We start from the raw sequence: 25402 nt of genomic DNA, 5'->3' as shown, positions 1-25402 counted from the left end.
TTTTCCCCAACACCAAAACAAAGTAATAAAATGTAATTTTTCCCCCTCGATGTAATGTGTTTTTTTTAAATGAAAGTAATTGTTTTTACAGATTTTATCAAGGGATGTAATGAGTACTAAAGAACTAAATGTAAATAATTTTCAGACATTATCAGACATAATTAGAATTTGTGTAAAATGTGATTTTTTAAAAAATGTTTCTTTAATAAACATGTTGACAAAATTACTATTTTAAGTATGAAAAATGAAAATTGTTTTAAAACACTTTCAATATTAATTTTTTAAAATCATCAGTTTAGAAAAGTTTAGACGATAAGTACTTTAGACATTTAACACCACAAGTATGGGGTCTCTTTAAGTCTTATATTTCTTAGTAATCGTGAATACAAGCAAACATACAGAAATGAACTTTATATATTAGACTAGCGTGCACATTCCCGCGCGTTGCTGCGGTTTCTAAAAGAAGTCTGACGCTGGCTCAGTTTAATTATCGAATGTCGTGTGCCACCGTGTCAATATTGTAAGGTGCTCATTAAAACAAACGTATGCGCCATACCGCTCACGGGATAGCTCGGGGAGCCAAAAAGCACACTGCCGGAGCGCATGAGTTCAAGCCTGATTAGATTAAGTGAGCGACAATAATAATCGCCTATCGAACTCTTTAAAACGAATGTAGGCGCCATAATACTCAAGTGACAGCCCGGGGTGCCTTATTGCCTCTGACGGGGCGCCGGAGGTCGCGCCTTATTCGATATAGTCAACGTTTATTTTTGTTCATCATGTCTTTAATATATAGCCTTATTTTAAAACGAATGTAGTTGCCATAATGTAACAGGAGAGCCCGGGGCGCTTCGGGTCAAGCAACCGCCTGGGCGTGGGCGGCTGCGTCTATCGCTGTTTTATCGTTAAATATAGTGGTAACCCTTACCCACTATGCAGGAAGTCCAATTAGCGGATACCAAGTGCTAAGATAGCCGCTCTGGAACTTATGTCGACAAACAGTGTTTTGACAAAAATCGCACGCTCCAAGGCGACGCCCATAAGATTTTTTCCCCGTAAAAACCTTCTTTGGTGTATTCTCATAACTCCCTAAAGTTACATTGCACTCGGATGAACGGTGTCGAACCGCATATAGAGAACAATCGAATCGTTCCCTGCCGATGCACCACCCACCGCTATGAATTTGAATTTTTTTTTACTTCCCAAAGTTGGGAATATTAAAGGTCTATATGTAAATATGGATTTTTGAGAAAAAATAAACGCAAATATAATAATAAACGCAAATGCAAACATAATAGCAAACATATGCATATAAAAAAATAAACATAAACACAAACTTAAAAGCAAACAACGAAAATACAAACACAAATTTAAACGCAAACACAAACAATAACGCAAGAAAAATCTATTTAGATTTTAGTACAAAAATCAAAACTTTGAAAATATTACAATTGGTGATCAAGTCGATATTTTACTGCGTATTTTGCTTTATAGTTACTACTAGGGACACTTGGCTTCGTTTAGGTTTTTCGATAAACATTTGCCAAAAATGTCAACCTATACATAAGCTGTGTAATATTTAAACCAGTACTAAAATGTCCACTATTGTTATTTCAATACCAAAATATTAAATTCATTAATAGCCTAGAGATTTCTTCTTTTTAACGATTTAGTAAATGTCGTGTGATAGCGTTCTTTAGAGGGAGATAGGGTGTTAGGGCTCACGCCTGAAACTCCAGGCTAGATGCTAGATCTTAGTGTGTAGGACGTCTAGATCTTAGTCTGTAGGACGTCTAGATCTTAGTCTGTAGGACGTCTAGATCTTAGTGTGTAGGACGTCTCTCAGCCACCTCGATCGGTGCACAACTTAAGTTCAGAAAGTTGAAGCCACGGGGCGTAGAACTTTTCACACTCTACTCCATGGGTTTCCAACCTGGGGGTAGCGACCCCTTGGGGGGAAGGGCTTTCTGGGGGGTCGCCAACTGGTAGACTAAGCTCTAGCAATGAATAAAAAACTTAAATATTTAGAAAAATATTTGAAATTCACTGGAAATGGAACAGAGAATAAACAATTTGTACTGTGCAAAGTTGTTCTTTGTCAGGAGTCTATGAAAACTTCAAAACGTCAATTTGAGACGAGTCATTCGGAACACACCAAAAAAGATAATTATGTAGTTCTTTTGTCGGCATGAAGGTAGTTGCAAACGTCAGAGACTTGATCGAACAGAACGTTTCCACCAAGAAAACACAGCATTAGTGCAAGCATCATATGAAGTGGTATTAGAAATTTCCAAGCAAAAAACTTCTCACACAAAGGAGAAAATCTCATCAAACCATGTATGCTGAAGATGGTAAAATTAATTCTTGGGGATTCCAGTGCAGTAAAGATGCAACAAATATCTCTGTCTAATAATACTATGCAGCGGTTTATGTTAAAAGACAAATTTAGAATGAAATCAAGCTTTCACCATTGTTTGATTTTCAAGTTGACGAATCAACAGACGTGAGTTCGTGTTCGCAGTTGCTTGTCTTTGTGAAATATATTCATTCAGATGTTATCAAATAAGAGTTGATGTTTTGTGAAGATATCATGGAGAAAATAAATACGTTTTTTTTTAAACTGGAGTATTAAAATGGGAAAACGGTTGTGGGGCTTGTATGGATGGTGCGTCATGTTTGGGTCAAAATGGGGATTTCAGAAAAAGTAAAAGGTAAAAGATTTAGCTCCCTAATGAAAGGGAATCCACTGCATGATTCACATATGCCCTCGCCAGCAAGACTTATCCGACTCCATTGCTAATAAAAGTCGTAAATCATATTAAATCTGGAGCCCTAAACACCTGTCTGTTTCAAGAACTCTCAAAGACATGGATAAAGATCACGAGGTTCTACACTTCAGTACGCTGGCTGTCAATAGGAAATGTCAATCGTGTTTTTGAATTGAAAGATGAAATCAAAATGTTCTTGGAAGTGCAAGGAAACAAGACCTCTTGATATACTTTAACGACATGGTGTGGTTGGAGAGAGTATCATACCTAGCAGATATATTCGAACATCAACATAAGCTTAACCTGATAAAGGAACGAATATTATCTCTTTTCATGATAATCTCTCGGCATTTTTATCAAAGCTGCAAAATTGGCGAGGAAAAATAAATATTTGAAATACTGCCATGTTTGAGAAACTCTGCAGTGTGGTGTGATAGATAACATGTTTAAAGAATTATGTGCATCTTGAATCTCTTGACAACGAACTGCGGCGTTATTTTCCCCGAGCTGAAAGAAGAAGAATCTGCATTGTCACACATTCTCTGCTTTCCTACAAGATGAATTCTTAAATTTACAAAATTTAATTGTTAATGCTAGTTAATGCTTGTTAATAGCATGTAATTTTGCTCATCGTATTAAAACAGTTATCAAGAATAATTCATATTGAAAGTCTACTAGAAAATATTAATTTAGTGCTTATTATTTTCTTTACTAATTTCGACTTGTTAATTATATGGGGGTCGCGGGTTTACGTTTTATGAAAGGGGGTCGCCACTCGAAAAGGTTGAGAACCACTGCTCTACTGCATATGCCAAGATCACACAAACAGGTAAAGTACCATGTTACTAAAATTAGAATTTTATTTAAAGTGTTCATTGTTGTGCTTGTGTTCGTGTTTACGTTTACGTTTGTCTTTGTCTTTGCGTTTGTGTTTATTGTTGTTGTTATGGTTGTGATTGTCGCTGTGGTTGTGGTTGTGGCTATGATTGTGGTTGTGGCTGTGTGTTTTTTTCGTTGTGGTTGCTTAGCATTAAAGTTGGATTTATGGTTATTTAAATAGTCTAAAATATAAGCAAAAATATATTTCCAAACCCCGGGCATCGCCTAGCATGCGCTGCTTAATAAACACAGGCGTCACGCTCCTTTATAGTTAGGTTTTTCACAAAGGCTAGCGTAGGACTGGCTGGGACGGTTCGTTTTGAATGCAATAGAATTGCATGACTAAAACAATTGCGCACCAAAATGAACACAAACAATGTGGTACAAATATAAATTTGACGATGTGGTACAAATATAAATTTGACGATGTGGTACAAATATAAATTTGACGATGTGGTACAAATATAAATTTGACGATGTGGTACAAGTATAAATTTGACGATGTGGTACAAATATAAATTTGACGATGTGGTACAAATATAAATTTGACGATGTGGTACAAATATAAATTTGACGATGTGGTACAAATATAAATTTGACGATGTGGTACAAATATAAATTTGACGATGTGGTACAAAAAGTGTGCTCATACCTCTCGTCTATCGGGACTGTGACTGGTTGTGGTAGAGGTGTTGTGACGTCAGTGGGAGGCAGAGCTGTCGTGGCTTGATACGGTTGTGGGGTGCTGAGGTAGGAAGATGTTAAATAGGGGTGTATTGGCAAGGTGTACAGGAGGTGGAGCAGTTGATTTCTCCAGGACCACATCCAACATCCTTCCGATCAATTCAACCCTGTCAATAACCCTTGAACCTCAACCAAATCCTAACCTTTGCCCTTAACCTAATCCTAACGTTCAACTCAAACTGCCAGACAAGGCACAGTTGAAGTAAATATTAGGATTTGGGTTAGGATTAGGGTATTCCCCGTGGAACATAAGGTTAATCTACACTTGGGTTAGGGTATTCCCCGTGGAACATAAGGTTAATCTACACTTGGGTTAGGGCATTCCCCGTGGAACATAAGGTTAATCTACACTTGGGTTAGGGTATTCCCCGTGGAACATAAGGTTAATCTACACTTGGGTTAGGGCATTCCCCGTGGAACATAAGGTTAATCTACACTTGGGTTAGGGTATTCCCCGTGGAACATAAGGTTAATCTACACTTGGGTTAGGGTATTCCCCGTGGAACATAAGGTTAATCTACACTTGGGTTAGGGCATTCCCCGTGGAACATAAGGTTAATCTACACTTGGGTTAGGGCATTCCCCGTGGAACATAAGGTTAATCTACACTTGGGTTAGGGTATTCCCCGTGGAACATAAGGTTAATCTACACTTGGGTTAGGGCATTCCCCGTGGAACATAAGGTTAATCTACACTTGGGTTAGGGTATTCCCCGTGGAACATAAGGTTAATCTACACTTGGGTTAGGGTATTCCCCGTGGAACATAAGGTTAATCTACACTTGGGTTAGGGCATTCCCCGTGGAACATAAGGTTAATCTACACTTGGGTTAGGGCATTCCCCGTGGAACATAAGGTTAATCTACACTTGGGTTAGGGCATTCCCCGTGGAACATAAGGTTAATCTACACTTGGGTTAGGGCATTCCCCGTGGAACATAAGGTTAATCTACACTTGGGTTAGGGCATTCCCCGTGGAACATAAGGTTAATCTACACTTTGGTTAGGGCATTCCCCGTGGAACATAAGGTTAATCTACACTTGGGTTAGGGTATTCCTCGTGGAACATAAGGTTAATCTACACTTGGGTTAGGGTATTCCCCGTGGAACATAAGGTTAATCTACACTTGGGTTAGGGTATTCCCCGTGGAACATATGGTTAATCTACACTTGGGTTAGGGCATTCCCCGTGGAACATAAAGTTAATCTACACTTGGGTTAGGGCATTCCCCGTGGAACATAAGGTTAATCTACACTTGGGTTAGGGCATTCCCCGTGGAACATAAAGTTAATCTACACTTGGGTTAGGGCATTCCCCGTGGAACATAAGGTTAATCTACACTTGGGTTAGGGCATTCCCCGTGGAACATAAGGTTAATCTACACTTGGGTTAGAACATTCCCCGTGGAACATATGGTTAATCTACACTTGGGTTAGGGTATTCCCCGTGGAACATAAGGTTAATCTACACTTGGGATAGGGCATTCCCCGTGGAACATAAGGTTAATCTACACTTGGGTTAGGGCATTCCCCGTGGAACATAAGGTTAATCTACACTTGGGTTAGGGTATTCCCCGTGGAACATATGGTTAATCTACACTTGGGTTAGGGCATTCCCCGTGGAACATAAGGTTAATCTACACTTGGGTTAGGGTATTCCTCGTGGAACATAAGGTTAATCTACACTTGGGTTAGGGCATTCCCCGTGGAACATAAGGTTAATCTACACTTGGGTTAGGGTATTCCCCGTGGAACATAAAGTTAATCTACACTTGGGTTAGGGTATTCCCCGTGGAACATAAGGTTAATCTACACTTGGGTTAGGGCATTCCCCGTGGAACATAAGGTTAATCTACACTTGGGTTAGGGCATTCCCCGTGGAACATAAGGTTAATCTACACTTGGGTTAGGGCATTCCCCGTGGAACATAAGGTTAATCTACACTTGGGTTAGGGCATTCCCCGTGGAACATAAGGTTAATCTACACTTGGGTTAGAGCATTCCACGTGAAACATAAGGTTAATCTACACTTGGGTTAGGGTATTCCCCGTGGAACATAAGGTTAATCTACACTTGGGTTAGGGCATTCCCCGTGGAACATAAGGTTAATCTACACTTGGGTTAGGGCATTCCCCGTGGAACATAAGGTTAATCTACACTTGGGTTAGGGTATTCCTCGTGGAACATAAGCTTAATCTACACTTGGGTTAGGGCATTCCCCGTGGAACATAAGGTTAATCTACACTTGGGTTAGGGTATTCCCCGTGGAACATATGGTTAATCTACACTTGGGTTAGGGCATTCCCCGTGGAACATAAGGTTAATCTACACTTGGGTTAGGGTATTCCCCGTGGAACATAAAGTTAATCTACACTTGGGTTAGGGTATTCCCCGTGGAACATAAGGTTAATCTACACTTGGGTTAGGGCATTCCCCGTGGAACATAAGGTTAATCTACACTTGGGTTAGGGTATTCCCCGTGGAACATAAGGTTAATCTACACTTGGGTTAGGGCATTCCCCGTGGAACATAAAGTTAATCTACACTTGGGTTAGGGCATTCCCCGTGGAACATAAGGTTAATCTACACTTGGGTTAGGACATTCCCCGTGGAACATAAAGTTAATCTACACTTGGGTTAGGGCATTCCCCGTGGAACATAAGGTTAATCTACACTTGGGTTAGGGTATTCCCCGTGGAACATAAAGTTAATCTACACTTGGGTTAGGGCATTCCCCGTGGAACATAAAGTTAATCTACACTTGGGTTAGGGCATTCCCCGTGGAACATAAGGTTAATCTACACTTGGGTTAGGGCATTCCCCGTGGAACATAAGGTTAATCTACACTTGGGTTAGGGTATTCCCCGTGGAACATAAGGTTAATCTATACTTGGGTTAGGGCATTCCCCGTGGAACATAAGGTTAATCTACACTTGGGTTAGGGCATTCCCCGTGGAACATAAGGTTAATCTACACTTGGGTTAGGGCATTCCCCGTGGAACATAAGGTTAATCTACACTTGGGTTAGGGTATTCCCCGTGGAACATATGGTTAATCTACACTTGGGTTAGGGCATTCCCCGTGGAACATAAGGTTAATCTACACTTGGGTTAGGGCATTCCCCGTGGAACATAAGGTTAATCTACACTTGGGTTAGGGCATTCCCCGTGGAACATAAGGTTAATCTACACTTGGGTTAGGGCATTCCCCGTGGAACATAAGGTTAATCTACACTTGGGTTAGGGTATTCCCCGTGGAACATATGGTTAATCTACACTTGGGTTAGGGCATTCCCCGTGGAACATAAGGTTAATCTACACTTGGGTTAGGGTATTCCTCGTGGAACATAAGGTTAATCTACACTTGGGTTAGGGCATTCCCCGTGGAACATAAGGTTAATCTACACTTGGGTTAGGGTATTCCCCGTGGAACATATGGTTAATCTACACTTGGGTTAGGGCATTCCCCGTGGAACATAAGGTTAATCTACACTTGGGTTAGGGCATTCCCCGTGGAACATATGGTTAATCTACACTTGGGTTAGGGCATTCCCCGTGGAACATAAAGTTAATCTACACTTGGGTTAGGGCATTCCCCGTGGAACATAAGGTTAATCTACACTTGGGTTAGGGCATTCCCCGTGGAACATAAGGTTAATCTACACTTGGGTTAGGGCATTCCCCGTGGAACATAAGGTTAATCTACACTTGGGTTAGGGTATTCCTCGTGGAACATAAGGTTAATCTACACTTGGGTTAGTGCATTCCCCGTGGAACATATGGTTAATCTACACTTGGGTTAGGGCATTCCCCGTGGAACATAAGGTTAATCTACACTTGGGTTAGGGCATTCCCCGTGGAACATAAGGTTAATCTACACTTGGGTTAGGGCATTCCCCGTGGAACATAAGGTTAATCTACACTTGGGTTAGGGTATTCCCCGTGGAACATAAAGTTAATCTACACTTGGGTTAGGGCATTCCCCGTGGAACATAAGGTTAATCTACACTTGGGTTAGGGCATTCCCCGTGGAACATAAGGTTAATCTACACTTGGGTTAGGGCATTCCCCGTGGAACATAAGGTTAATCTACACTTGGGTTAGGGTATTCCCCGTGGAACATAAAGTTAATCTACACTTGGGTTAGGGCATTCCCCGTGGAACATAAGGTTAATCTACACTTGGGTTAGGGTATTCCCCATGGAACATAAAGTTAATCTACACTTGGGTTAGGGTATTCCCCGTGGAACATAAGGTTAATCTACACTTGGGTTAGGGCATTCCCCGTGGAACATAAGGTTAATCTACACTTGGGTTAGGGCATTCCCCGTGGAACATAAGGTTAATCTACACTTGGGTTAGGGTATTCCCCGTGAAACATAAAGTTAATCTACACTTGGGTTAGGGCATTCCCCGTGGAACATAAGGTTAATCTACACTTGGGTTAGGGCATTCCCCGTGGAACATAAGGTTAATCTACACTTGGGTTAGGGCATTCCCCGTGGAACATAAGGTTAATCTACACTTGGGTTAGGGTATTCCCCGTGGAACATAAAGTTAATCTACACTTGGGTTAGGGTATTCCCCGTGGAACATAAAGTTAATCTACACTTGGGTTAGGGCATTCCCCGTGGAACATAAGGTTAATCTACACTTGGGTTAGGGTAATCCCCGTTGAACATAAAGTTAATCTACACTTGGGTTAGGGCATTCCCCGTGGAACATAAGGTTAATCTACACTTGGGTTAGGGTATTCCCCGTGGAACATAAGGTTAATCTACACTTGGGTTAGGGCATTCCCCGTGGAACATAAGGTTAATCTACACTTGGGTTAGGGCATTCCCCGTGGAACATAAGGTTAATCTACACTTGGGTTAGGGCATTCCCCGTGGAACATAAGGTTAATCTACACTTGGGTTAGGGTATTCCCCGTGGAACATAAGGTTAATCTACACTTGGGTTAGGGTATTCCCCGTGGAACATAAGGTTAATCTACACTTGGGTTAGGGCATTCCCCGTGGAACATAAAGTTAATCTACACTTGGGTTAGGGCATTCCCCGTGGAACATAAGGTTAATCTACACTTGGGTTAGGGCATTCCCCGTGGAACATAAGGTTAATCTACACTTGGGTTAGGGCATTCCCCGTGGAACATATGGTTAATCTACACTTGGGTTAGGGCATTCCCCGTGGAACATAAGGTTAATCTACACTTGGGTTAGGGTATTCCTCGTGGAACATAAGGTTAGTCTACACTTGGGTTAGGGTATTCCCCGTGGAACATAAGGTTAATCTACACTTGAAACTCTTGTGGCACACGTGTTTGTTGGCGTGAAAAGGTAGGGGCAATGTCTTTGGGGAGGGGGGAACAATGGAGGTAATGTCTTTGGGGAGGGGGGTGGGGGTGGAGGGTGTTGTTAACCAATGGAGGTAATGTCTGCAGTGGTAACTTAGGGAAGTAATGTCTTGGTAACTAAGGGAGGTAATGTCTGCAGTGGTAACTAAGGGAGATAATGACTGCAGTGGTAACTAAGGGAGGTAATGTCTGCAGTGGTAACTAAGGGAAGTAATGTCTTGGTAACTAAGGGAGGTAATGTCTGCAGTGGTAACTAAGGGAGGTAATGTCTTCAGTGGTAACTAAAGGAGGTAATGTCTGCAGTGGTAACTAAGGGAAGTAATGTCTGCAGTGGTAACTAAGGGAAGTAATGTCTGCAGTGGTAACTAAGGGAAGTAATGTCTGCAGTGGTAACTAAGGGAATTAATGTCTTGGTAACTAAGGGAGGTAATGTCTGCAGTGGTAACTAAGGGAAGTAATGTCTGCAGTGGTAACTAAGGGAGGTAATGTCTGCAGTGGTAACTAAGGGAAGTAATGTCTGCAGTGGTAACTAAGGGAGATAATTGCTGCAGTGGTAACTTAGGGAGGTAATGTCTGCAGTGGTAACTAAGGGAGGTAATGTCTGCAGTGGTAACTAAGGGAAGTAATGTCTGCAGTGGTAACTAAGGGAAGTAATGTCTTGGTAACTAAGGGAGGTAATGTCTGCAGTGGTAACTAAGGGAGGTAATGTCTTGGTAACTTAGGGAGGTTATGTCTGCAGTGGTAACTAAGGGAAGTAATGTCTGCAGTGGTAACTAAAGGAATTAATGTCTGCAGTGGTAACTAAGGGAAGTAATGTCTGCAGTAGTAGCTTAGGGAGGTAATGTCTGCAGTGGTAACTAAGGGAAGTAATGTCTGCAGTGGTAACTAAGGGAATTAATGTCTTGGTAACTAAGGGAGGTAATGTCTGCAGTGGTAACTAAGGGAAGTAATGTCTGCAGTGGTAACTAAGGGAATTAATGTCTTGGTAACTAAGGGAGGTAATGTCTGCAGTGGTAACTAAGGGAAGTAATGTCTGCAGTGGTAACTAAAGGAATTAATGTCTGCAGTGGTAACTAAGTGAAGTAATGTCTGCAGTGGTAACTTAGGGAGGTAATGTCTGCAGTGGTAACTAAGGGAAGTAATGTCTGCAGTGGTAACTAAGGGAGATAATTGCTGCAGTGGTAACTAAGGGAGGTAATGTCTGCAGTGGTAACTAAGGGAGGTAATGTCTGCAGTGGTAACTAAGGGAGGTAATGTCTTGGTAACTAAGGGAAGTAATGTCTGCAGTGGTAACTAAGGGAAGTAATGTCTTGGTAACTAAGGGAAGTAATGTCTGCAGTGGTAACTAAGGGAAGTAATGTCTGCAGTGGTAACTAAGGGAAGTAATGTCTTGGTAACTAAGGGAGGTAATGTCTGCAGTGGTAACTAAGGGAGGTAATGTCTGCAGTGGTAACTAAGGGAATTAATGTCTTGGTAACTAAGGGAGGTAATGTCTGCAGTGGAAATTAAGGGAGATAATGTCTGCAGTGGTAACTAAGGGAAGTAATGTCTGCAGTGGTAACTAAGGGAATTAATGTCTGCAGTGGTAACTAAGGGAAGTAATGTCTTGGTAACTAAGGGAGGTAATGTCTGCAGTGGTAACTAAGGGAGGTAATGTCTGCAGTGGTAACTAAGGGAAGTAATGTCTGCAGTGGTAACTAAGGGAATTAATGTCTGCAGTGGTAACTAAGGGAGGTAATGTCTTGGTAACTAAGGGAAGTAATGTCTGCAGTGGTAACTAAGGGAGGTAATGTCTGCAGTGGTAACTAAAGGAATTAATGTCTGCAGTGGTAACTAAGGGAAGTAATGTCTGCAGTGGTAACTAAGGGAATTAATGTCTGCAGTGGTAACTAAGGGAAGTAATGTCTGCAGTGGTAACTAAGGGAAGTAATGTCTGCAGTGGTAACTAAGGGAATTAATGTCTTGGTAACTAAGGGAGGTAATGTCTGCAGTGGTAACTAAGGGAGATAATGTCTGCAGTGGTAACTAAGGGAGATAATGTCTGCAGTGGTAACTAAGGGAGGTAATGTCTGCAGTGGTAACTAAGGGAAGTAATGTCTTCAGTGGTAACTAAGGGAGGTTATGTCTTCAGTGGTAACTTAGGGAGGTAATGTCTTCAGTGGTAACTAAGGGAAGTAATGTCTGCAGTGGTAACTTAGGGAGGTAATGTCTTCAGTGGTAACTAAGGGAAGTAATGTCTGCAGTGGTAACTAAGGGAAGTAATGTCTTGGTAACTAAGGGAAGTAATGTCTTGGTAACTAAGGGAGGTAATGTCCTTGACACAAGAAATGAATGTATACTCGATTAGAATTGAGCATCTAGTTACGTGTAATCCCTTGATGCATTGAGTAGCAGACTGGCAACAGTGACGCCGCTGATGGTGAAGTTGTCACCGTTGTTTTGATACGAGGCCCGGACTGTCGGGGCAAGGCTCGAACCTACACTCGTGTGGATGATGCTTGACTGCGCTGTGCTCCACACGCTGGTCGATGTGGTGGTCGGTGTGGGTGGTGTGGTTATCCGTGTGGTGGTCCGTGTGGGTGATGTAGATGTTTGACCTCCAGCCACACGAGTGCTGGGCGTGGTAGGTCCATCGGAGCGTGTCGAGAGCAGGTCAAGCAGAACTGTGGTGACCTCAGTCTCGCTCGGAAGGCTGGAACTTGCCAGTGGCTTTGGACTGCTTGGGAAAATATTGCCAAGTCCACCAAGGCATTCTAAAAATAAGTTCAAGTGTCAAGTCAGTGAATTCCTAAATTAGGTCAGCATTCAGTAAGATAGTAGTGATTGCATTAACACTTGGTCTAGTGCTGACCACTTGGTCTAGTGCTGACCACTTGGTCTAGTGCTGACCACTTGGTCTAGTGCTGACCACTTGATCTAGTGCTGACCTTTTGGTCTAGTGCTGACCACTTGGTCTAGTGCTGACCACTTGGTCTAGTGCTGACCACTTGGTCTAGTGCTGACCACTTGGTCTAGTGCTGACTGTTGTCTATGTAAACATCATGAAAGACCTTGTGAAGACTATGTAAACATCATGAAAGACCTTGTGAAGACTATGTAAACATCATGAAAGACCTTGTGAAATCTATGTAAACATCATGAAAGACCTTGTGAAATCTATGTAAACATCATGAAAGACCTTGTGAAATCTATGTAAACATCATGAAAGACCTTGTGAAATCTATGTAAACATCATGAAAGACCTTGTGAAGTCTATGTAAACAACATGAAAGACCTTGTGAAGACTATGTAAACATCATGAAAGACCTTGTGAAGTGAACCAAAAACCTACCACCAGCAAAGCTTGACGCGTCATCTACTGTTGCCTCTGCCATGGACGATGAACCGTTGGCCAAGTCAACGAAAGCCCCAGCTGCTGAGGACTGTGACAAGGTCAAATGTTAGTGGGCGTGGCATAGTGAAATGTGACAAGGTCAAGTGTTAGTGGGCGTGGCATAGTGAAATGTGACAAGGTCAAATGTTAGTGGGCGTGGCATAGTGAAATGTGACAAGGTCAAGTGTTAGTGGGCATGGCATAGTGAAATGTGACAAGGTCAAATGTTAGTGGGCGTGGCATAGTGAAATGTGACAAGGTCAAGTGTTAGTGGGTGTGGCATAGTGAAATGTGACAAGGTCAAGTGTTAGTGGGCGTGGCATAGTGATATGTGACAAGGTCAAATGTTAGTGGGCGTGGCATAGTGAAATCTGACAAGGTCAAGTGTTAGTGGGCGTGGCATAGTGAAATGTAACAAGGTCAAGTGTTAGTGGGCGTGGCATAGTGAAATGTGACAAGGTCAAATGTTAGTGGGCGTGGCATAGTGAAATCTGACAAGGTCAAGTGTTAGTGGGCGTGGCATAGTGAAATGTAACAAGGTCAAGTGTTAGTGGGCGTGGCATAGTGAAATGTGACAAGGTCAAATGTTAGTGGGCGTGGCATCGTGAAATGTGTCAAGGTCAAATGCTAGTGGGCGTGGTATAGTGAAATGTGACAAGTTCAAGTGTTAGTGGGCATGGCATAGTGAAATGTGACAAGGTCAAATGTTAGTGGGCGTGGCATAGTGAAATGTGACAAGGTCAAGTGTTAGTGGGCATGGCATAGTGAAATGTGACAAAGTCAAATGTTAGTGGAGACAACGGACACTACGACAGACGGAGACAACAATTGACGGACACAATAATTGACGGACACAACAATTGACTGACACAACAATTGACGGACACAACAATTGACGGACCTAACAATTGACGGACACAACGACAGACGGACACAACAATTGAAGGACACAACGATGAACGGACACGAGACGTACTCTGGAGCCCTCACTGACGATGTCCTTGTTGCTTGTCATGGTCTTGATGGCTGAGGCGCACTTGGCCGCCTGACTGGGACTGTCGATTCTCTTGGCCACAGACCCCAATGTGTTGACCACCGCTTCTGTAGACTAGTGGGAAAAACACCAGAAGATCATTGGTAGCTAACAACGGCACCAAACGTTGATAAAATACATCAAGTTAACAAAAGTTGATAAAATACATCAAGTTAACAAAAGTTGATAAAATACATCAAGTTAACAAAAGTTGATAAAATACATCAAGTTAACAAAAGTTGATAAAATACATCAAGTTAACAAAAGTTGATAAAATACATCAAGTTAACAAAAGTTGATAAAATAGACAACGATAACAAAAGTTGATAAAATACATCAAGTTAACAACGATACCAAAAGTTGATAAATTACTTACCGCCGCTAATTTTTCCTGCGCCTCCGCCGATGAAGTCTGTAAAACATTTGACATGAGTCAGCAATAGCTAATCTATTTGTGGGTGAATCTATTTGTTAAGTGGGTGAATCTATTTGAAAAGTGGGGGAATCTATTTGTAAAGTGGGGGAAATCTATTTGTAAAGTGGGGGAATCTATTTGCAAAGTGGGGGAATCTATTTGTTAAGTGAGTGAATCTATTGCTAAAGTGGGGAAATCTATTTGTAAAGCGGGCGAATCTATTTGTAAAGTGGGGAAATCTATTTGTAAAGTGGGGGAATCTATTTGTAAAGGTGGCGAATCGATTTGTAAAGTGGGGGAATCTATTTGTTAATTGAGTGAATCTATTTGTAAAGTGGGGGAATCTATTGGTAAAGTGGGCGAATCTATTTGTAAAGCGGGTGAATCTATTTGTAAAGCGGGTGAATCTATTTGTAAAGTGGGGGAATCTATTTGTAAAGTGGGGGAATCTATTTGTAAAGTGGGGGAATCTATTTGTAAAGTGGGGGAATCTATTTGTAAAGTGGGGGAATCTATTTATAAAGTGGGGAATCTATTTGTAAAGTGGGGGAATCTATTTGTAAAGTTGTGAGGTTTGTAATAAAGTAGCAAGGGATGGGGGAGAGACAGACAATAAGATTGGGGGGGGGAGAGACAAATTCGAAATTCAATGGTTTTCGTATGGTTAGTGTATAACTGATATATGTCTAGTGTATGGCTGATGTATGGCTTGTGTATGCTGGTGTATGGCTGGTGTATGGCTGGTGTATGGCATGGCTGGTGTATGGCTGGTGTATTGCTGGTGTATGGCTGGTGTATGGCTGGTGTATGGCTTGTGTATGGCTTGTGTATGGCTGGTGTATGGCTGGTGTATGGCTTGTGTATGGCTGGTGTATGGCTGGTGTATGGCTGGTGTATGGCTGGTGTATGGCTTGTGTATGGCTGGTGTATGGCTTGTGTATGGCTGGTGTATGGCTGGTGTATGGCTGGTGTATGGCTTGTGTATGGCTGGTGTATGGCTGGTGTATGGCTGGTGTATGGCTGGTGTATGGCTGGTGTATGGCTGGTGTATGGCATGGCTGGTGTATGGCTGATGTATGGCTGATGTATGGCTGATGTATGGCTGATGTATGGCTGATGTATGGCTGGTGTATGGCTGGTGTATGGCTGGTGTATGGCTGGTGTATGGCTTGTGTATGGCATGGCTAGTGTATGGCTGGTGTATGGCTTGTGTATGGCTTGTGTATGGCTGGTGTATGGCTGGTGTATGGCTTGTGTATGGCTGGTGTATGGCTTGTGTATAGCTGGTGTATGGCTGGTGTATGGCTTGTGTATGGCATGGCTAATGTATGGCTGGTGTATGGCTGGTGTATTGCTGGTGTATCACTGGTGTTTGACATGGCTGGTGTATGGCTGATGTATGGCTGGTGTATGGCTGGTGTATGGCTTGTGTATGGCATGGCTAGTGTATGGCTGGTGTATGGCTGGTGTATGTCTGGTGTATCACTGGTGTTTGACATGGCTGGTGTATGGCTGATGTATGGCTGGTGTATGTCTGGTGTATCACTGGTGTTTGACATGGCTGGTGTATGGCTGGTGTATGGCTGGTGTATTGCTGGTGTATCACTGGTGTTTGACATGGCTGGTGTATGGCTGGTGTATGGCTGGTGTATGGCTGTATGTACGTACATCTTGTGTGAGTATGGTGTATGGTTGGTGTATGGCTGTATGTACGTACATCTTGTGTATGGCTGGTGTATGGCTGTATGTACGTACATCTTGTGTATGGCTGGTGTATGGCTGGTGTATGGCTGTATGTACGTACATCTTGTGTATGGCTGGTGTATGGCTGGTGTATGGCTGGTGTATGGCTGTATGTATGGCTGTATGTACGTACATCTTGTGTGAGTATAGCACTTGCCGCCCCACCAAGCAGTCGTATGGCTGTATCGGGGTCAGCGTTCTTAGCCAGGTCAAGGAGAGAGCCAAGGTCATCCAGGCTCATGTTGCTAGAGCGGACCTCGACGATTTGGTAGATCATCGCGGACAGGTCATTCCGCTCGGCCCATAGAACGACAGCAAACGAGAACTGACTGGAATCAAAATTGTTGGCAGCAAAGCTGATTCTACCGCCAAAAACGGAGAGGTCGTCTAGCAGTTCTGATGTGCTGTTGAAACATCCAGCACGCTGGTACAGGCCGAGGTAGTTGGAGCTTGACGTGCGGAAGATGGTCCGGTTGGTTATGAGTTCAGAAGAGCCAATCGTCTGCTCCAGTGTCAGCCTCTGAACGCTCTTCAGCTCACCCTCGGGCATGAAGAACAAATGGAAGGATAAAGCACGCCGGCGGTCAATGTCAAGGTCAGGGTCGTACGAACCGGAAATATCAAAGATGGCTGTTCCATACGTCATGATGGTGCGTACAGGATCGCCGTCAAGTACGGGAACTGGCTCAGATTGAATGACCTTGACCCAGATTTGAGCAGACGTGTAAAGAAGGTCATCGACTGCTGGGGACACGGTCACAGTTAGAGCGTACAACCCGAATGGCAGAGTCAAGGGTTCGATCCTCAGGGTGGGGTTCATCAGCCTAAACCCACAAAACGTGTCTATGCTTCTTAGGGTACGATCTCCACTGGCGTCAGACAGGGCTGCGGCCGTCCAGGAGAACGTCATGTTTAATTTCACGGGGCAGTCGTGCGTGACATCCACTGTCAACGTGTTTTGTGTTGACCTCCTTAAGGTCACAGGCTTCTCCCAGCTCGACACAGCATTGCGGAAAGAGACGGAAGGGGCGGGGCACGAGGAAACGGTTGGCTGTCCCACGACTATGGTTGGACACAGCTCGGCTTTCATGGCGCCGAACTCATTGGAAGCTGTAACCTTGACCTTGTAATAGCCTGGTCGGGTGTACACGTGCGTGATGACGGCCGATGTGTCGGTCATGGCCTTGACATTGCTTTGTGAGGATATGTCTGCTGGTCGCTGCTCGCCCACTGAGAACTGTGTCCCGTCCCCAAACTCCACGGTGTAGAGAACGTTGGAGCCGGTGGGGCAGAGGACGGTCAACTCGAGCTGGGAGCCATAGGTGATCCTCTCCCCGGGGGTGGAGATGTCGAGGTAGCTGATGTTCTGGCCCACCTGGACGGTCACGTGTTCCTCCGTCTGGCTGACGTTGTTGGCCGCCAGAACCCTGACGCCGTAGATGCCCCAGCTGCTGTAGCTGTGTTGCACTTGGATGGGTTCGAACCCCGCCGTCGACTGACTGTGGTATACAACCGTTTGACGCGAGCCGTCACCAAAATTGAAAGTAAAGTTGACAGTTCGCGGCCCAATGAGCCCAGGGTTGATGCTGACTTGGAAAAGAGCCGGCTGAGTCAGAGATGTGACGTTGTAGGTTTCCACGCTCATCTCTGTGATGGGGACCTCCACAGAGAGATCGGCTCGAGCACTGGCCTCTCCCAGTTCGTTGCTGACAGTGGCGGTGAGAGTGTACACACCCAGAGCGCCAAAGTACACCAACTCGTCCACCTGTACTGACGAGTTTAGGCCTGGCGTGTACAGGTACTTGCCCTCTTTGCCCTGCCCAAAGTCGAGCGTCAACCACAGATGGTCATTGACCTCTACAAGAAATCTCACCTGGACGGTGAGGTTCCAGGTGCCGGCAGTCTTGTCTGTTTTGATGAGCGGTTTCATTGGTACTTTTCTCACCGCTAACACACGCCGGTCCATTAGGGTATTCTCTGCTACCATAGTAACGACATTATCTACGCCCTGCTCCAAATAATCGTTATCGACACTGGCAACTCCTGCATCACTGACGTCATAGGCAACGGCTGATCCGTTGACCTTAAAAACCAAGTTCTTATAAAAGAGGGGGTCGCCAAATGTCGGCATGGTCAAACTTTGCAGGTTTGTGATGTAGCTGTATGACGTCATAGCCTGTCTGGCTAAAAACCTTACCAGAGTTGACTGGTTGCCGTACCTATTGCTGCAGTACGCCCGCACGCTGTAAGCACCGCTCACACGATACGCGTGCTGCACGCTGATGCTGGAGCCGTACGTCACAAAAGTATAGGCGGGAGACTCGTCTCCGTTGCCGAAAGACAAAACACAAGTGCTGGTCTGGGGGTCCATAATGGTCAGAGCACATATAGCGGTCAAGGTCGCAGGACTCGAGCTAACAGTTAAGCCAACGACTTGTGGAGGTTGACCTTCGTCCACACTGTCCACACTGACGACCGTCCTGTTTGTCAGTGTCAGGGTTCCTATTTGAGTGCTGACTGTGACGACGTGGAGACCAGCCTGTGAGAAGCTGTAGCTGACAGGCATAGACGTAGTTGTCATGACTGTCCCGTCATCAAAGGTAAGTTTATAAACGGGGTTCAGCCCGGAGCCAACCACGGGGTTCAGCCCGGAGCCAACCACAGCCATGCAGCTCAGCTCCTCCCCGGGCCTCGTGTAGCCTCTAGTGCTCAGCGTCTTGCAGTCCAGCGACAGCGTCAGGGGCGTGGCTAGCCGCACGCGACTCACCAGATACACCGCCCACTTCCCCTCACACGCAGAAGCCGGAACTAGCCCGGATGTGCTGTTGGAGCATGCGCACGTGGTGCCGTTGATGAGAGCAGCGGTACTGGCCGCAACCTGACACAGCTGCCTGCAGGCCAGCAGAAGATCGGCGCCGCTCCTGCCACTTAAAGACGTGACCGTCTCATTGCCGGCCACAGGCAGACATCCTTGGAACAACTGCTGGCTCAAATCTGAAAGCAGAAACGGTTAGATCAACATTTGTACACACATTTTCTTGTGTATATATGGGTTAGGGTTAGATCAACATTTGTACACACATTTTCTTGTGGATATATGGGTTAGGGTTAGATCAACATTTGTACACACATTTTCTTGTGGATATATGGGTTAGGGTTAGATCAACATTTGTACAGACATTTTCTTGTGTATATGGGTTAGAGTTAGATCAACATTTGTACAGACATTTTCTTGTGTATATGGGTTAGATCAACATTTGTACACACATTTTCTTGTGGATATATGGGTTAGAGTTAGATCAACATTTGTACACACATTTTCTTGTGTATATGGGTTAGATCAACATTTGTACACACATTTTCTTGTGGATATATGGGTTAGGGTTAGATCAACATTTGTACAGACATTTTCTTATTGTCGTTATAAACGAACGAAACGTGTTGTAAAAGTTTTGTAAAATGAAGTGTTGCAAAAGTTTTGTAAAATGAAGTGTTGTAAAAGTTTTGTAAAATGTAGTGTTGTAAAAGTTTTGTAAAATGTAGTGTTGTAAAAGTTTTGTAAAATGAAGTGTTGTAAAAGTTTTGTAAAATGAAGTGTTGTAAAAGTTTTGTGAAATGTAGTGTTGTAAAAGTTTTGTAAAATGAAGAGTTTTCAAAGTGCTCGACGTTATGCTTAATGTCTTGAATCTTGATATCTTTTTTCGTGGAAATACATAAACTTATTGAATGAATGAGTTGAATGAATGAGTTGAATGAATGAGTTGAATGAATGAATTGAATGAATGAGTTGAATGAATGAGTTGAATGAATAAGTTGAATGAATGAGTTGAATGAATGAGTTGAATGAATGAGTTGAATGAATAAAAATGAATGAATACGTTGAATGAATACGTTGAATGAATGAGTTGAATGAATGAGTTGAATGAATGAATTGAATGAATGAGTTGAATGAATGAGTTGAATGAATAAGTTGAATGAATGAGTTGAATGAATGAGTTGAATGAATGAAATGAATGAATACGTTGAATGAATACGTTGAATGAATGAGTTGAATGAATGAGTTGAATGAATGAATTGAATGAATGAGTTGAATGAATGAGTTGAATGAATGAGTTGAATGAATGAATTGAATGAATGAGTTGAATGAATGAGTTGAATGAATGAGTTGTATGAATGAGTTGAATGAATGAATTGAATGAATGAATTGAATGAATGAGTTGAATGAATGAGTTGAATGAATGAATTGAATGAATGAGTTGAATGAATGGGTTGAATAAATGAGTTGAATGAATGAGTTGAATGAATGAATTGAATGAATGAGTTGAATGAATGAGTTGAATGAATGAGTTGAATGAATGAATTGAATGAATGAGTTGAATGAATGAATTGAATGAATGAATTGAATGAATGAGTTGAATGATTGAGTTGAATGAATGAATTGAATGAATGAGTTGAATGAATGAGTTGAATGAATGAGTTGAATGAGTGAGTTGAATGAATGGGTAAACCTACTGTTGTTCTGTGTGAGGTAAGAGCTGGTTCTATTGTCTAGCACGGTGACGTCACTCACGCTGAATGTGCACGTGCCTGTCACTGGCTCGTCGTTCTCTGACGTGCCGACAGTCAAGGCACCAGCTGACTGGAAGACTTGACCAACAGCTCGGACCTCAGGAGCTGAGATCTCCGCCTACAGATAGAGGGGCTTTATATTTACATCCAGGGTATACTACAGATAGAGGGGCTTTATATTTACATCCAGGGTATACTACAGATAGAGGGGCTTTATATTTACATCCAGGGTATACTACAGATAGAGGGGCTTTATGTTTACATCCAGGTTATACTACAGATAGAGGGGCTTTATGTTTACATCCAGGGTATACTACAGATAGAGGGGCTTTATGTTTACATCCAGGGTATACTACAGATAGAGGGGCTTTATATTTACATCCAGGGTATACTACAGATAGAGGGGCTTTATGTTTACATCCAGGGTATACTACAGATAGAGGGGCTTTATATTTACATCCAGGGTATACTACAGATAGAGGGGCTTTATGTTTACATCCAGGGTATTCTACAGATAGAGGGGCTTTATGTTTACATCCAGGGTATACTACAGATAGAGGGGCTTTATATTTACATCCAGGGTATACTACAGATAGAGGGGCTTTATGTTTACATCCAGGGTATACTACAGATAGAGGGGCTTTATGTATACATCCAGGGTATACTACAGATCCAGGGTAGCTGTTGCTTGTATTAGTGTTCAAATAACAGAGATGAACAATTGTTGTAGGAACCAGTGTGTTGTAGGAACCAGTGTGTTGTAGGAACCAGTGTGTTGTGTTGTAGGAACCAGTGTGTTGTGTTGTAGGAACCAGTGTGTTGTGTTGTAGAAACCAGTGTGTTGTGTTGTAGGAACCAGTGTGTTGTAGGAACCAGTGTGTTGTAGGAACCAGTGTGTTGTGTTGTAGGAACCAGTGTGTTGTAGGAACCAGTGTGTTGTAGAAACCAGTGTGTTGTGTTGTAGGAACTAGTGTGTTGTAGGAACCAGTGTGTTGTAGGAACCAGTGTGTTGTAGGAACCAGTGTGTTGTAGGAACCAGTGTGTTTTGTTGTAGGAACCAGTGTGTTGTAGGAACCAGTGTGTTGTGTTGTAGGAACCAGTGTGTTGTGTTGTAGGAACCAGTGTGTTGTAGGAACCAGTGTGTTGTGTTGTAGGAACCAGTGTGTTGTAGGAACCAGTGTGTTGTGTTGTAGGAACCAGTGTGTTGTGTTGTAGGAACCAGTGTGTTGTAGGAACCAGTGTGTTGTGTTGTAGGAACCAGTGTGTTGTAGGAACCAGTGTGTTGTGTTGTAGGAACCAGTGTGTTGTAGGAACCAGTGTGTTGTAGGAACCAGTGTGTTGTAGGAACCAGTGTGTTGTGTTGTAGGAACCAGTGTGTTGTGTTGTAGGAACCAGTGTGTTGTAGGAACCAGTGTGTTGTAGGAACCAGTGTGTTGTAGGAACCAGTGTGTTGTAGGAACCAGTGTGTTGTAGGAACCAGTGTGTTGTGTTGTAGGAACCAGTGTGTTGTGTTGTAGGAACCAGTGTGTTGTGTTGTAGGAACCAGTGTGTTGTAGGAACCAGTGTGTTGTAGGAACCAGTGTGTTGTAGGAACCAGTGTGTTGTGTTGTAGGAACCAGTGTGTTGTGTTGTAGGAACCAGTGTGTTGTGTTGTAGGAACCAGTGTGTTGTAGGAACCAGTGTGTTGTAGGAAAAGTGTGTTGTGTTGTAGGAACCAGTGTGTTGTAGGAACCAGTGTGTTGTGTTGTAGGAACCAGTGTGTTGTAGGAACCAGTGTGTTGTAGGAACCAGTGTGTTGTGTTGTAGGAACCAGTGTGTTGTAGGAACCAGTGTGTTGTGTTGTAGGAACCAGTGTGTTGTGTTGTAGGAACCAGTGTGTTGTAGGAACCAGTGTGTTGTGTTGTAGGAACCAGTGTGTTGTGTTGTAGGAACCAGTGTGTTGTAGGAACCAGTGTGTTGTGTTGTAGGAACCAGTGTGTTGTGTTGTAGGAACCAGTGTGTTGTAGGAACCAGTGTGTTGTAGGAACCAGTGTGTTGTAGGAACCAGTGTGTTGTGTTGTAGGAACCAGTGTGTTGTAGGAACCAGTGTGTTGTAGGAACCAGTGTGTTGTGTTGTAGGAACCAGTGTGTTGTGTTGTAGGAACCAGTGTGTTGTGTTGTAGGAACCAGTGTGTTGTAGGAACCAGTGTGTTGTAGGAACCAGTGTGTTGTAGGAACCAGTGTGTTGTAGGAACCAGTGTGTTGTAGGAACCAGTGTGTTGTGTTGTAGGAACTAGTGTGTTGTAGGAACCAGTGTGTTGTATTGTAGGAACCAGTGTGTTGTGTTGTAGGAACCAGTGTGTTGTAGGAACCAGTGTGTTGTGTTGTAGGAACCAGTGTGTTGTGTTGTAGGAACCAATGTGTTGTAGGAACCAGTGTGTTGTAGGAACCAGTGTGTTGTGTTGTAGGAACCAGTGTGTTGTGTTGTAGGAACCAGTGTGTTGTGTTGTAGGAACCAGTGTGTTGTAGGAACCAGTGTGTTGTGTTGTAGGAACCAGTGTGTTGTGTTGTAGGAACCAGTGTGTTGTAGGAACCAGTGTGTTGTGTTGTAGGAACCAGTGTGTTGTAGGAACCAGTGTGTTGTAGGAACCAGTGTGTTGTGTTGTAGGAACCAGTGTGTTGTAGGAACCAGTGTGTTGTAGGAACCAGTGTGTTGTAGGAACCAGTGTGTTGTGTTGTAGGAACCAGTGTGTTGTGTTGTAGGAACCAGTGTGTTGTAGGAACCAGTGTGTTGTAGGAACCAGTGTGTTGCGTTGTAGGAACCAGTGTGTTGTAGGAACCAGTGTGTTGTGTTGTAGGAACCAGTGTGTTGTGTTGTAGGAACCAGTGTGTTGTAGGAAACAGTGTGTTGTGTTGTAGGAACCAGTGTGTTGTGTTGTAGGAACCAGTGTGTTGTAGGAACCAGTGTGTTGTGTTGTAGGAACCAGTGTGTTGTAGGAACCAGTGTGTTGTGTTGTAGGAACCAGTGTGTTGTAGAAACCAGTGTGTTGTGTTGTAGGAACCAGTGTGTTGTGTTGTAGGAACCAGTGTGTTGTAGGAACCAGTGTGTTGTAGGAACCAGTGTTTTGTGTTGTAGGAACCAGTGTGTTGTAGGAACCAGTGTGTTGTGTTGTAGGAACCAGTGTGTTGTGTTGTAGGAACCAGTGTGTTGTAGGAACCAGTGTGTTGTGTTGTAGGAACCAGTGTGTTGTGTTGTAGGAACCAGTGTGTTGTAGGAACCAGTGTGTTGTGTTGTAGGAACCAGTGTGTTGTGTTGTAGGAACCAGTGTGTTGTAGGAACCAGTGTGTTGTAGGAACCAGTGTGTTGTGTTGTAGGGACCAGTGTGTTGTGTTGTAGGAACTAGTGTGTTGTGTTGTAGACTGCAAAAATTCACCTGCAACAAACCGTCAACAAAGACAGCCATGCCGCCGGCCTGGTCCCAGGTCAGCCCGAGCATTACCCAGACACCAGCCTCCAGTCGCAGTGAAAATTTCCACAGCCTCGCTCCGCTTGCTACACCCAGTGTGTACTGATCAGAGAACCGACGGGTCAGAAAAAATCTGAAATTTTCATTGTGTTAGATAAAAATCTAATCTAATTTCTTTGTGTATTTGTATTTTAGTATCGTCCTTTTCTTGATGTATTTATAAAATGTTAAGGTACGAACCTTTGTGTTGAATATGATCTCTTGTTTACTATATTGGGTGATTTGTCCAACATCCGCTATCATGTCTTAACCTTTCATGGATATTTCTAATCGGATTTTTACCAATTCAAGACGAAGAATTTTTACCAATTTAAGAAATGTCATTCCAAAAAAAAAAATATTTAAAAAAATGTAAATTCAAGGACCAAACTGATTAAGGGCATGAAGAAACTGTTTACAAATGTTTGGCAACTCAAATTACGGCCGTCCAAAAACGTAAAAGCATGTACCAATGTGGCAAACCGACCAGTTTTATTTGAACTTTTGCTCGCTTTTTATTCCTTGTGGTTTCCATTTTCTTCTTTTTTAAAACTTTATTTATTAACATTGGATTAAAACATTTTAAAACTTATGTTATTTTGAAACATGATATTTTAAATGATATCACAGAAAATTGTGTGGAAACATATCAATAGATTTTTAGCCATATATTACACGTTAAATCATTTGGCTTAAGAATAGTAACCTACAGCGGTCATTAAAGAATCAATTATTGTTGAAAATTCAATTTTCAGTAAGTTCTCACTCGACCCTCCCCCCCCCTCCCAATGAAAGCTTTAAACCGTACACAAATGATTGCCCATTGACCTAGTGATTGCCCATTGACCTACAGTTGATTGCCCATTGACATACAGTTGATTGCCCATTGACATACAGTTGATTGCCCATTGACATACAGTTGATTGCCAATTGACATACAGTTGATTGCACATTGACCTACAGTTGATTGCTTATTGACCTACAGTTGATTGTCCATTGACCTAATGATTGCCCATTGACCTACAGTTGATTGCCCATTG

At 43.1% G+C, this 25402-nt stretch overlaps 1 protein-coding gene across 1 annotated transcript in view; it reads right to left on the bottom strand.

The window, feature by feature from the left end:
* The window catches only part of LOC131950275 (uncharacterized), a 35171-nt gene that overhangs the window by 2431 nt on the left and 7338 nt on the right, over nucleotides 1-25402 (bottom strand). The window contains exons 4-11 of the mRNA XM_059312356.1: nucleotides 24291-24456; nucleotides 20821-20995; nucleotides 16442-19302; nucleotides 14527-14562; nucleotides 14094-14225; nucleotides 13076-13166; nucleotides 12110-12497; nucleotides 4300-4392 (exon numbers count right to left, since the gene is read on the bottom strand). Coding sequence (XP_059168339.1) covers nucleotides 4300-4392; nucleotides 12110-12497; nucleotides 13076-13166; nucleotides 14094-14225; nucleotides 14527-14562; nucleotides 16442-19302; nucleotides 20821-20995; nucleotides 24291-24456 — 3942 coding nt within the window. The remainder of the gene's footprint in view (nucleotides 1-4299; nucleotides 4393-12109; nucleotides 12498-13075; nucleotides 13167-14093; nucleotides 14226-14526; nucleotides 14563-16441; nucleotides 19303-20820; nucleotides 20996-24290; nucleotides 24457-25402) is intronic.

This window comes from Physella acuta, unplaced genomic scaffold (assembly GCF_028476545.2).
Source record: "Physella acuta isolate Inbredline_101_S28 unplaced genomic scaffold, ASM2847654v3 ptg000750l, whole genome shotgun sequence".
Classification (NCBI taxonomy): Eukaryota; Metazoa; Mollusca; class Gastropoda; family Physidae; genus Physella; species Physella acuta.
This window is presented reverse-complemented; position numbering and strand designations above follow the sequence as displayed.